Source organism: Eublepharis macularius, chromosome 1 (genome assembly GCF_028583425.1).
Source record: "Eublepharis macularius isolate TG4126 chromosome 1, MPM_Emac_v1.0, whole genome shotgun sequence".
NCBI classification, from domain to species: Eukaryota; Metazoa; Chordata; class Lepidosauria; order Squamata; family Eublepharidae; genus Eublepharis; species Eublepharis macularius.
Genome location: NC_072790.1, coordinates 75,357,888 through 75,372,007, shown reverse-complemented (window position 1 = coordinate 75,372,007; position 14,120 = coordinate 75,357,888). Strand labels below are relative to the sequence as shown.

Here is a 14,120-nt window from a genome sequence, read left to right as displayed (position 1 = left end):
TCAAGAGCTTGAAAAAAGATTAAAGAATCACTATATTCTATTCAGCAGGAAGATACAAACCGTAAAACAAATTTAGTGTTTTCCGTCTTGCCAGCTCCTGACTCTCCAGACACAATGATTGACTGACTCATCTTGAGCACTTTCATGTCACGAAATGCTTTATCAGCTGAGGTAAACATGTAAGAGACCATTAAAATGGATTTGAAAAAGGCATAACACAGATCAATGTTTTCATTAGCTTTTCAAACCATGATGTAATATTCTTATATAAGCATCATTTGCAGTAATGAAACCAAAATGTTTCCTTTTAAATTATTCAGAAACACATATTTACTGCCCGAAGAAGTAAATGTGCATTACCAATAAACAATGCCATGACAGTCAGGAAACAACAAAAAGAGTTCTAACTATGAACTGAGCACGGATCGCCACAACAGAAGACTGATTGAACACCTAGCTATTGCATTTGTGATTCAGGCACCATATCGATGTATCAGTAAACTCTTGTCATAGTCATTGCAAGACTTTGCTATCCAGCATATCCCTGCATCTTCAGTCATGCACATACCTTACTCCCACCTTTCCAGCCAGCCAGTTTGACACTTGAATTTCTGACAGCTGGTGCTGTCAGGCAACATCATCCTCAGTTGCCTCCTTCCCCCTCAGCCTGCCTTGAACTGTTGGGAGTCAGTTTTGCTGGCCCACTTGTCTGCTTCCTACATAGGATGGCTCTGTGGCTAGGGGGACAGGGGTGACCTTCCAGGCATGAAGGCAGCTGCCATGGCATTCCCAGTGGAGTTGGGGCTTGGCCATTAGATTCAGAGGTGCAGGGGGTGGGGCACAGCAATATGCTGCATATCCAGCACATATGATCAACTGGCAACCCCCATTCCTCATGGCAACAAAGCTCTTACTCTACCTACTTTTCCTATGCATAGGAAATCAAACTTCCAACATTAATGCATAGGAAAACAAGCTTCCAATGTTAAGACACAGATAACCAAATACACATTTTTGCAGAAGGCACGGATTAGTAGCATTGTACCTACCAATTGCATAGACATGAGGCGGTAAAGTTCCAAGAGACCGACCTTGGTATTTTTTAATAACATCTGAAGAATAAAGCTTAGGCATGTCAAAGTAAGGATTCACCGCTATCAGGATATTGGCGACATACGTCTGAGGGGGGTGGGAAAAAAGAGGATGAACTTTCAAGATCACATCGCTGTGAGATAAGCAAGTAACTTTGCAGCACATCTGTCCTTTTTCTCACAATGTTTGTGCACCAAACTAAAAAATGCAAGAATTTCAAAACCATTTCTAAATCAGTTACCTTTAACAAGTTCAGCTATCAAAACTATGTTCAACAATTAAGATTCTGATTTTTAAATTATAAAAAATTCACAGACTCATTTTAAAGCCTGGAAATTAATGGTTCATTGAAAACAAACTAGAATTTAGAAACTATATCAGGAATGGGGGGGATAAGTGTTTCATATCAGTTTCTGCCACTTCTTTTAAAACTTTCTTCCTTCTATTTCACAGCTGTCATTTGCCAGAGCAGATGGCAAGGACTAAGTGTAACTTAGTCAGAATTCATTACATACAATCAGGCAATCTGATAGCTACATAAAAGATTAAGATGGTCATCTGAGCTAGGAGGTGTCAGAGACAGCATGTGCATGGCTTGCTCAAAAAAAGGAGAGAAAGACATACATCCTCACCATTAACATGCTTAATTGTCAAAGCCATTTGCCTACAGGCATCAGCATTAGATATATATATTTTACATACATATGGTGTCCATGTATTTATTCCATGCACACCGTAAGAGTGTGACTCACACAGACTAAACTGAGAACTTCACCAATAAATTAGTCAGGATGAAGGGGACTATATTATTCTATAGCAAAAAAAAAAAAGGAAAGATAGGTCTCATACATTTAAGACGTTTTATAATACAACACCCTATACTTATTTTACAAACTAGCACAATACTTACATAAATTCTGTCCTTACTGTATCGAACTTTTACATTATGTAGGAGTGTGGCTTCATTTAAATACATTAAAGAACCTACAATGTAAAAAAAAAAACCAGTTTACAAACAGTAACAATTGTACCCAAGTTTTATGATGGAAACCACAAAGTTATTTCTAAAACTTGAAGGAAAGCCACTATCATACCACTTGGAGGACATGACAAATCAGACAGGCAATACACAGAGGTCTGTATGAGGAACCTCAATGAGGCCCTTTAAGAACTGCAGCTATCACTGTAGTTTTAAAAGTACTGCATTCAGATGCCCATTCATGTTTAAATGGCAGCTATACAGAACTGTCCTTTAAGAAACGAAGCAGCCCGTAGTTTTATTTGAAACATATACCAGAAGAACACTTAGTACGGCTTAAATGGTAGGGGCAGAAAAGCCTGAGAGTAAAGGAGGGGAAACCAGGAAGAGGAAGACTGAAAACAAAGAAGGTGGGCAACAGTGTGGAAAGACAGGATTTTCCTTCCCTGTGAGTTTCAAGGGTCCCCAAGCTTTTTCAGTCAAGATCTATATTGCAGTATTTTATTCACTACTTTACTTACAAGTAAATTATACCACGCAGAAAGTTCTTTGCAAATACTTCTGCCGCAGAACAAAAATATGGGATTTGAAATGCATTGCTTCTCAACCGAAAGAGACTGTAGGCCTGTCCATGCAGTACCATCTCTGCAATACCTACATCTAACAATACTGAAAAATGATCTTGGGCTCACAGTCTGATGCTGCTTTTTGCAAGACCTAGATTCCATGTTTGGGGGAATACAATCCTTCATTCAAATAGGATTTTTCTCACTTCGGATGCTATGGGCTACACCCAGCAAACAAGTCTGACTCCCATGATCAGCTCTTGATCTCTCCTGAAATCTCTATGTGGGGCAAAGGACTGTTGTCGCAACAGGCCCTATGGATATTTTGCAAAAATTAGATATCAGAAAATTGAAACAATTCCCAAGCCTGGGTTCGTTTGTTTTTATCTTTCACTTACAGTTATCCTCCACATCCTTCTTGCTGTCTTCCTCTGCAGGAAATACTTGGTTGATTGCAGCGAGAAACGTCTGTCATTTGGGGAAAAAAACGTTTTGCATTCAACTAAGCAAAATAAAATATTTTACAGGCAAGTCATAAGTATAACCCAAGCTTATTCTTGGTCCGTTTTATTGACAAGATTATATTGTTCATGCATGAGTGTCCAGTAACAGAAACCTAGGACTCTCTGAAAGGAGGTCCTCCCACTTACAGACATCATGATGAGTAAAGACACCACGATGTAAAGGTTGGCAAATCAAAGAAGAACAAGTTAGAGTCAGAGAAGGGTCATTACAATTATTAACAGTTGTAAATGACAACAGGACAGGCTCTGAAGTGCCAGGGGTTGGCTGTCTACTAATGGATAGGGGCTTCAGGGTTTGCCTTCTGTTACCAGCTGCACTGCATCAGCTGAAAAGAAGCCTCCCAAGGTGGGATGAATCTCCCAGATGGTAATCCATAAGGCACAAGGGATCTCTTCCATGAGTGCACTGGAACACACACTGCAAATCACTTTTCATCTCAAATTGTGCACATCCATAATCAAAACAGCTGGTGGGTGGCACCTGCACTCACTATTTCTAATGAAATCTCACTTCTCATAGAAGGGAATGAGATGTCTCTGAGCACATTGGCTAGGCTATCTGACTGCAGCTATCATGATATAGTCCAAATACATACAGTTATCAGTGGCAATCAGGGGCTGATTCCTATGGCTTGGATCCCATGAACCAGCAGCATAAAGCAGACAATCCAGATTCTTCACCACCCTGCCCTTCCCCCTGAAGTCACTTTCTTTTTTTTATTATAAATTTTTTTATTTTTCATAACTACAAAACACTACACCAGACTATCACAAGGAAAGGGGAGAGGGAAGGGACAAAGGGGGGTGGAAAAAGAAAAGGGGGGGGGAATGAACTACAAACACTAAACACTACACTTCAATGTTTCCCTTCATACTGTCATAATACAAAAATAGCTCCATAGAATAATGCTGGAGTGGTTAATCATACAGAGAATAAACATTTCAAATTCTGATTAAACTTTCCTCCCCCTTCTAGGTCCCGGACGCAATTCTCTCTGTGCAACTGCTGTTGCGATGCTCTCCTCCTCCTCCCCCCCCCCTCCGGCTCCTCCTTTTCTTCGTTCTTGGTGCAGCAGAGTTCTGGGTTTTTATTCTCAAAATCCTTTAGTTGATCTTCTGATAATATCTTATAGGCCTGATCTTTATATCTGAACCATATTCCTTCCGGGAATAACCATTTGTACTTTATTCCATGGTCCCTCAGAAGAGCTGCAAACTTTTTATATTTAAAACGCCGTTTCCGGACTAGAAATGGAACGTCCTTCAAAATCTTGACTTTCAAACCCATAAAGTCCAAATCCGCATTGTATGAGTTATATAGGATGGTGTCCCGAATCTTTTTAGATGAAAAGTCAATAATGATCTCACGAGGCAACTGTCGCTTTGTTGCATATTTTGAAGAAGCCCGACGGACCTCCAAAATGGCGCTTTTAACCTCTTCTTTAGTTGTCCTCGCGGGTATCGCCAGTAGTTCCGAGACCAAATCCCACAGATCCTCATTTTCCTCCTCTTTCACGTTTTGGAGACGCAAAATTGTCTGCGTTCGTTCCACCTGTAGCCCGATCAGCTGGTTCTCCACCAACTTCAGCTCCTTTTTTGTAGCCTTCACAAGTGACGCACTTTCCAGAGCAGACTTTTCTGCCCCCCCCCCGCTGCTGCCTTAATGGTTTTCACCTCGCTTTCAATTAAGCCCACCCTTTGATCAGTTTCGTTCAGCTTGTCAACAAAGGGTTTTATAGCTTCCACCACCGCCCTGCACACCAACTCCCCCTGAAGTCACTTTCAATGCTGGGAAAGTTTATTTCCAGAGTCCAGGGACTTGTGTGTACTAACAGCTGGTCTGGTCTGTAGTGGTGACAGGGAAGGGAATGATAGCTTTTCTTGACTCCTGTGTGAGTGGAGCTCTGTTCACTCATCTTGCCTTCTTCCCTCCCACACCACAGCTGCCCAACTGATGCGACTATTAGTAGATGCAAGTTACTCAATCCCCGGAAGAGACTTTTATGGGATCGGAAATGGCTCCAAGAGGAAGGGGAGGGCAGAGATCGTGCCATTCTTGTGCCTGTGGATCACAAGATCCAACCCTGATAATCTTTTCTGCCAATGGCAGATACTTCTAACAACAGATCCCAGTAGAAAAGGCAAGAACTGCCTTTAATAGAATGGGTTCACAGGATCCAAGCCCATCTCACTTGTTCTGCCACACACTTTTCAGATCCAGATTAAAGTCAGCCACTCTCATACACCAGGTCCTTACATCACTCAAAGAACGTTGTGAGGGAACAATCTTTCATAATGGACACAGACAAAACCACTCCAACAGACAACTTTGGGAGGAGTTTGGTGTATCCACATTTTTGCTGGACTTTGAAGAGTGCTACTTCTGTTTTGAGAGGTGCCATGTTAGTCTGCTGCCAAACTGAACCGGACCCCAGGGGCACTTTTAAAACTAACAAATTTATTCTAGCATAAACCCTTCAGGAATCAGAACACATTTCATCAGATGTTCAAAGTGTATATACATTATGCAGATACCTTTACATTTAAAACTACAAACAAAAAGGCAAGAGATAGTTTTAAAAGTTGCAGCCAGTTTAGAACAAGATTCAGTTAAAAGAACTATTTTACCTAATCTGAATGGATTAGTCCACTCCTAACTGTTCACAGGCAAAGGGAATGAGACGCCTCCAAGTACACTGTGTAACTGACTGTAGCCATAATCTGATTGTACTCAAATATCACCCCCCCTGAACAGACTATTATTTCATCAGATCTTGTTTAAACTGGCCTTTCTTTGTGACATTTCCCCTCTCCCAGCTTCTGCCGTATGTAGCTTTAAGTATAATGTATCTGCTTAATAGAAGTACACTTCATGCATCTGATGGAGTTCCATTTCATGAAATGTTATGACGGAATTAATTTTGCTAGTCTTTAAGGTGCCACTATACTCTTGTTCAATTTTGATAGTCCTCCTGTCTACTCTTAACTCATTAAAGTAATACATAAGGCTATTGCTTTGAGAGCCAGTTTGGTGTAGTAGTTAAGAGCAGCAGGACACTAATCTGGAGAACCGAGTTTGATTCCCCATTCTTCCGCTTGAAGCAAGCTGGGTGACCTTAGGTTAGTCACAGCTCTCCCAGAGCTCTCTCAGCCCCGCCCACTGCACAGAGTGATTGTTGTAGGGATAATAATAACATACTTTGTTAAGTTGTCCTGAAGGACAGTATATGAATTGAATGTTATTATTATATAAATTCTCTGGGATACGCAGGGAACTTGGGTGAGCAGAGGAGTGGGATGTGACTACAGATAATGACTATTAAACCAAGCCAAAGTTTGTGGATACCCAAATAGAAACATTTGTAGTTGCCATTCCCTGGAATAATAATAATAATAATAATAATAATAATAATAATAATAATAATAATAATAATAATAATAATAATAATAATAATGACTTGTCAGTGTCGCTGCAGAGGGCACTTTCACTCACCGCGCTTAGGAAGGCACAGAAGACTTATTTGAGAGACTATTTAATAAAGATAAACTATTTTGATAGCTATGGATGTGGTTTTGTGCGCTCTTTTATCTTGTTGCAACTTGCTGTTCCTCTGTTCGCTTCCGGTACTCCAAGGAAATAACACAGGATAGAAATATTAGAGTGGATCCTGTCTTTATTCTACCATCCCACTGAGCAACGTTCAAAGCCTTCCTCCAGAGGAAGGCTACCCGCATGCCATTTCAATAAAGACTAACCAGGGTGGTGGTGCTGTTAGGAGGGTAGAATAGTCCACACACGAAGACTGATTGCTGCACATGTCAAGGCAAAGCGAACAGTCTAAGAACAGGACAGAAAGCAACTCTGCAAGTAAACTGGAGCCGCTAAGCCAAACTATTTTATAAAAACAAGCACTACTTATGCATTATAGCACAACCATATGTTTGAGACTAAAACCGTTAAAGAGGATCAGTTTTACCCGTAAGAAAGCAGATTTAGGTAGCCTCTAAGTAAGTAACTCATGGTAAGCTGAAGAGACAGACAATTCAGCACCCTTCACATATTTTCTGCACATTTACATGCTACCTCATTAGATCTGTACCACAAATATTAGTTGTTATACAGACATAAATACATAACCCTTCTCTATTACAACTTTAAAAGCATCTAAATATAGCTATAAACAAGTAGGCTCAGGATCGTGGAGAAATATATACAGAATTATATATGTTATTTAGTAGAAGACAATTTTGAGAGGTTTAAGAAGCACTGGAACCCAAGTGACTTATTAATCTCAGGAGAATGACAGACCGTTTGAGACTCTTTGTCATGATTTGTGAGTTCTAGTGGGCAAGTCTGCATTCAATAACATATTACATTGTTAGACTTGCAAGTGATGTTTGATAAAAAAAATCTTACCACAGCTTTTAAGAGATCATTGTTTCCGAAAGACACAAGCGAGCAGTACAGTAAATGGATTCACAGTTAAGTGATTTGGTAATTTTATTTCAGTTCTTTAAAAAAATTATGTTATTTATAGTCCTCCTTTCTCTCCCAAACACAAGGTGGATTACATAGTGTCAGTCAATGCAATCAATAGCATGGGACATCCAATAAGCAATGTAATAGGATTAGGATTGCAGAAATCTAAAGCCAAGCAAAAATCTAAAACAAAGTTCAAACATTATCATGACATGTTAAAACAATGCAGAAATTATGATATTACATACAAGAAAACATAGTACTTACTGTACATAGTAATACATTCCATAATCCCTTTCCCTTTATTAAAGCATCTTCCTGAACCATTCTGTTATAATATAACCCCATGGTAAAAATGCCCTCATGAATCATTCAGTTTTGCATAGTTTGAAGAATGCCAGGAGAGTGGGAGCCTCCATTCTATAAGGTAAGGGCCACAACAGAGAATCATGTGCATGGGAAATTGCTGTTTTTGTCCATTTGGGAGGTGGCACCTGCAGAAGCCCCTGCTCAGATGAATGAAGTTGTTGCTGTGGAACATAGGAAGAGAGGGGGCCCTGTAGATAATATGAGGGATTGAGAACATGAAGGCCTTTGTAAGTCAAAACCTTAAATTGGTAACTTAAAGTGGTAACTGTCTGACGAGCAGTCAGTGAAGTGACTGAAAAATGGGAATAATATGCGCACTCTGTCTAGCTTGTGATAATAACAAAGCTGCAGCATACTGTACCAAATGAAGTCTCCAAACTGACTTTACAGGGAGACCTACGTAAAGTGCATTACACTAATGTAGTCTCGGTTGGTTGGCAGAAGGTGCCTTAAACACGTCTATGTATATTTTTTGTATACCAATGTCACAATAAGAATATAATATGCTTTTTACCAGTGTACCTATGTAATTAAAATTGACTTTGGTTTCGAAGTCCATATATTCCAGATTTAGTTCTTTAAAAGGCAAAAAGAAAAATGTGCGTAAACTACACACTTATTCCAAATATTTATTGTGGCTGACACAGTACTCTTAAATTTGGGCAATGATTAAGAAAGGTCACATTAAAATCACTGGAAATTAATCAAAACTCTGTGATAGTTCCATGGCAATTTAGGAACAATCTTCGCCAAATTACACCCTTTGTATTTGAGAACTGCTTCTCATTGTACTTTCACTAATGTTAGCAGCTGCCTTGTTACTAAAAAATTATTTTAGTGTGGAACAAGAAATCTTGTAACATAGCAAAACACAAAGTACTATATTGAAACTGGAGAGATTTCCAACAAGCAAATTTTACTAACTGGGATACTATATCACTCATGGATTTGAGTGGAAGTCAGCAAGTATTTTTCAAAGTTAAAGTAGAAAACATTCACCACAGAATGTTGTGCATTTTATCCTACCACCATCATCTATGCCACCCCAAACTATACATTTTAAAATATATACCTAGAACTGCCCAAAGGCTGCTTGTTTTAATAAATAATAAGTTACTTCTGAGAATACTGTAACATTTTAGAGGCTCCCAAGAAATCAGACGGCTCCCCTTTATTTTTCTCCCCTTTATGGCTCCCCTATATTTTTCTGTACATGACCAACAAACTGTGAAATACTGTCTGAAACAACCTGAAATATTCTATATTCCCATTCTCACAGAAAATATGGTGCATAACTGGACTGTGCATGTGACTTTCCAAAGCAAAATGTACCAATTTCCTTGTCAGTCTTTTCCTTAGGGGCAAACCTAGTTTCCTCAGAAGAGGGAAATCTGCTGTAGCACCTCTTGACCTGCAACTAACTATTTCCCTTAACCAGAATGAAGTCAAAAAGTTAGTTTATTTATGACCTTTCATACAATATAAGTTGTATGAATTGCATGATTCAGTGTTGAACTTTCATTTAAAAATCACAAAAATTTTATATGCATTCATAAATTCTTCATTCCCTTCTCTCTCTCTCTCTCTCTCTCTCTCTCTGGTAGTTAGTTAACAGGATTGGGCTTCAGCCCTTTCTTAATGTACAAAATTGAGGGCAATATTGATGAACTAGCAAGTAGAAAAACAGTTTTCATATGCTGATGTTACAGTAGCACTAGCCCTGTTCTGCGTCTCTAAATCCAGCACAGTAACAAAAAGTTACTCCTTTGAGCTTTTAATTCTTGTAGGGCACGGGGTGAGGGGAGACATCAGAAGGCCTTTTTCTTTCAAAGTAGTATTACGGACATCATCACCGGTGCAAAAATATGTTTATTTTTTTTAAAGTTAGGAGCACTGTTGTCAGATACACCTCCAGCATATCTGTCATGAGTTATGGATTTCTTGCTGCAGTGTGTAGTGTACCTCTGAGAACATGCAGAGGGACACTGTTTTGCTGACTGGTTGCTAGCTGCTTATCTTGCAGGTGTTTTGATTACCATTTCCTGGCCAGCCTGACAAAGAGGCCTTGAAGTTCCAGCCGAGACCGCACCAACATCCTAACAGACTGAGCAGAGCTCATCCCTTCCCTCCCCCTCTCTCTCCTGGCTCAGCACGCCAAAACCCTAACAGACTTTCTTTCCCACTTGGGGGGGGGGGCGCCTTGGTCCTATAATTAACCTTGCTTTGCTACCTTGCGTCACTTCGGCCAATGATCCTGTTTGACCATCTTGATACTGGTATTCTTCTTTAATAAAGTAACTTTAACTCATACACCTGAGTGATGCAGTGAAGTGCTTGGGGAAAATACCTGGCAAGACCTGACAACTGTAAGACAAAACTTCTTTCTGGTGTATTAATTTGTGCTTTACGAGAAAGATTGAGGGAAAGGAAAGAAATCTGAAATGGTGGTGAAGAGACAAAGAACTGAGGAAGGAAGATCAGATCACGAATCCCTCCAATATAACAGATTTGGTAAAATAGCGTGATTCCAATTTAAAGCTAAATGGACAACACTGTGAATACATTGGAAACACTTAAAGGATAAAAGACAGAAAAGCACCCTTCAGTAAGAATGTCATCTCGATTCTGAGGATTCAGTGAGTGAATAAATAATGTCAGTAATGAGGGGGGCAGGCAGCGTACGTGGGCCACTAGTTGAAAACTAATTGTCTAAATGTCCATTTCACTGAGGGCATTCATTTCACTGGGCTTTATGCACAACACTCAATCCTAATGGATCCTATGCTCTTGGGCAGATCTGAGGAGTTAACTTTTTGTGATCCCAACTGCCCCCAAACACTCCTGTTCCTCAGCAGCCACAGCAGCCATATGTCATAGAGAAAGTTACTTCTCTACCCAGGGAGTGAGCCTGCAAGGCAGACCAAAGACTCGTTTCCTCAGTATCATTCCTGTGGATTTTGCACTCAGTTCTTTGGGGATTGTGTGCAGAGTCAGATGTGGACTACAAATACATAAGGGAGATTACAAATATCTCTTAGACATGCTGCCACAAAAGTGACAGACGGGGGGGGGGGGGGGAAATTTCCCTGCAGCCGTTCAAGCGTGGATGGGCTCTCCACTGCCCCCAACCCCAATGACAGGAATGTAGGTATCAAATCCTTCCAATCTATGAGACTGAATGTTGTGCACTTAAGGTTCTCACAAAATTGGCCGCTTACAGCTAGATAGCAAATGGGGAACTTAATCAACAGTACCAGATGCTACTAAGGCAAAGGGAAGCTAGAAATACAGTAGCCATTTTCAGTAGGAAGCATACATTTACGCAGAAAGTAAAATGGGCTTAAATTTTCCAATGTAAACATAAGATTTGCTAAATAGGCTTATGGAGCAATCAATTTATGATGACTTAATGATTACCCGGAAATAAGTTGAGTTCCTGAAATGCTTTAAACACACTAGGACAAGTCGTCAATAGATTTGTATTACTTTCTGAAACTGAATAAAATTATCACATTTAATTAAGAGAGAGCCATAACAAATGTGTCATCCTCACAGTTTTCTGTAGCCTGCAGTCAATCTGTATCATATAAAACACTGAAAGGAGATGTAAGATTTGTATATATCTTTGCTACAACGACTCTCAAATGAACCTCTTATAAATTAATCCACATTGGTAGGCATGTAAACATGGATGATGCATAAGCATGGTTATTTAGGATTCTATTTCCAATCATTTTCTGTGGCGAATGGTTAGGAAACATGTATGCTCAAGGACTTCCTAGCATTAATGTTTATTTGTGACGCCTGTTGGTAGCCAGAGACAGAACCATGTGAAGTTTAATAAAAGATCAAGCTACTGAAAACTATCAACAGTAGGAACAGCCTTTGAAATTTACCAAGTAATCTCATGTTTTGCACATAAACAAGCATGTTATATTAGGCTGAACATCCAAAAACATATGGTTAACATCTTCCTGTCAAGTAAATTTATTTCTTAAAGGTTTAGACACTTTTTGGTAAGACTTACCTTGCCTTTTTGAGTTAAGGGTTCAATCGTTAGGGAGTCAGGGCCAATATCCACAATAGTCCCCATCTGAAAGCCATCAGTGGGGTGTGGAGCCCAAACAGGCTTCCCGTCCTCCATTTTGAGAAGCTATTTCCTGGATAGAAAAAGAAACAGCCATAAGTAAATCTATTCTGCAAAGCAGGTTTGTCCTTACAGATTGTATCCCTCTTTCAATTATTTAGATGAGAGAAAATTCTAGGTGAGCTTTTTCAACAGATATTCAATAAACTAAGTCATTCCCTTACTAGGAAACATTATTATGACAATAGGTAATGTATTGCAGTGATAAGTATTATTGTGACAATGGTTTACTACCTAGGACTAAAAGATATTGGTGCTGTATAATTAGAAACAGAAGGATATGCAGCATAATTGCATGAATGTAATGTCCTACAGCAGCAGTGAGGTACATATATAAAAATGGCAAGACTCACAGATTGCTGAGCACCAGCTGCCACACTTATCAGAACTCAAAGAATACAGGAGAGAGAAAGGATAGGCACAGCATGAGGACTGATTGGCTAGACAGGCTTGTAGAACATGTCAAATGGGAACTTTTGAAGTATACAAAAAGCTTGATACACTGTGCATGCCCAGTTCACAAAGACTTTCAATTCATTCATTTGAATATTCACCTCCTCCATGTTACCAATGTGCACGTGACCAAGGTGCACTGTGAAGTCTTGATACAGTAAGCACAGTCATATCTTGTTTGTGTGCATGTTTGTGGTACTTTACCAATATTTAAGAGTGCATGAAAATATCAGGGACACAGCACAAAAAATAATTTTTATCAACATGAACCAGTAACACAGTGTGATGGGAAAATACGAGGGAATGGTGGGCACTGTAAGTTGGGGCAAACTGTGCAACATGCCCCAATTCCAGAGTTTTAGAAAGTTCACTACTTAAACCAGACTTGAGTAGGGAAATGCAGAAAACAGAGAAATTCTGTAATAAAGGAATAGAGTCGGGGGAAGTCTATTCAACCCAGATACCAGATAGTTGAAGCTAACAGCCACAAAATTCAGGCATCAATAAATCATTAGTTTCCCAAGTGTCATATAACTTCCTACCTTTTAAAAATACAATGTATTAAGCAAAGGCTGCGAATCTAAGAAGCCTTAAGCAAGAACCCTTAACAGGCTCCACTCTATGGGATTTATTTCTGAACAACGTTCACTAATTTTATTTCATTTATACCCCACTTTTCTCTACAATGGGGACCCTAAAAAGCTTATATCATTCTCTCTCTCCTCTCCATTTTATCCTCACAGCCACCCTGATTAGACTAACAGCCCAATCCTAAGAAGGGCGTGGAAAGTGAATAGGAACTGAACTAAGGCTTGCGACCGTGTATCTGGGCTTTACGCCCGCGTAAGTCGCCCTCCGCCCGCGCTGGGACGCGGCGCTGGCCCGCCGGCGGGCTTGCACTGGCGGAAGCCTCAGGCGCCCGGGCGGCGGCGTAGGAGTGGCATAGAGCCCTGCGCCGGTGTGGGGGGAGGGTGGGGCCGGAGTTAGTCCGCTCCCTAAGCCCCTCCAGAAGCGGGAACGCCCACAGCGGCGCAAAAAAGCTACGCCACGGAAAAAGAAGGCGTAGCCCATAGGCGTCCATGGAACGGCGAAAAATCAGCCCCCTCTCTGAGCTCCCAGCCCCGCCCCTATGGCCCGAAGGAGCATAGGATGAGAACTATCCCGGGGACCAATCAGCGTGCGCGCCCGGCGTGGACGAGCCCCCCTCTCTGCACCCAATCATCTGAGAACCCGCCCTACAAAACATCCGGCCAGCGCCGCCCAAACCCCCAGGTAAGTGAGCACTCTGCCAGAGGCTCTGCCCGTGTGCTGAGTGGCATTGCCCCTTTGAAAACCGAAATGGGCTGAGGGCATTCACGTTGGCAGGCGCAGAATGCACTCGGGGGACTTTGCGAAAAAGTGGGGGAACTTCTCGTAAAGGGGAAGAGGTGCAAATGTCTGCCTAACTCCCTTTCTACCGTGATAGAAAGAATGACTCAACATCTAACTGGACTCATGCACGCTAGTTGCT

General features: G+C 40.7%; 1 protein-coding gene across 5 annotated transcripts in view; it reads right to left on the bottom strand.

Annotated features, from left to right (window-relative positions):
- The window catches only part of MYO6 (myosin VI), a 159,511-nt gene that overhangs the window by 90,963 nt on the left and 54,428 nt on the right, over positions 1–14,120 (bottom strand). For all 5 annotated transcript variants that reach the window (XM_054974132.1, XM_054974126.1, XM_054974141.1 and 2 more), the window contains exons 2-6: positions 12,038–12,170; positions 3,036–3,105; positions 2,003–2,076; positions 1,050–1,179; positions 61–166 (exon numbers count right to left, since the gene is read on the bottom strand). In XM_054974132.1, the coding sequence (XP_054830107.1) occupies positions 61–166; positions 1,050–1,179; positions 2,003–2,076; positions 3,036–3,105; positions 12,038–12,154 (497 nt within the window). In that variant the 5' untranslated portion in view covers positions 12,155–12,170. The remainder of the gene's footprint in view (positions 1–60; positions 167–1,049; positions 1,180–2,002; positions 2,077–3,035; positions 3,106–12,037; positions 12,171–14,120) is intronic.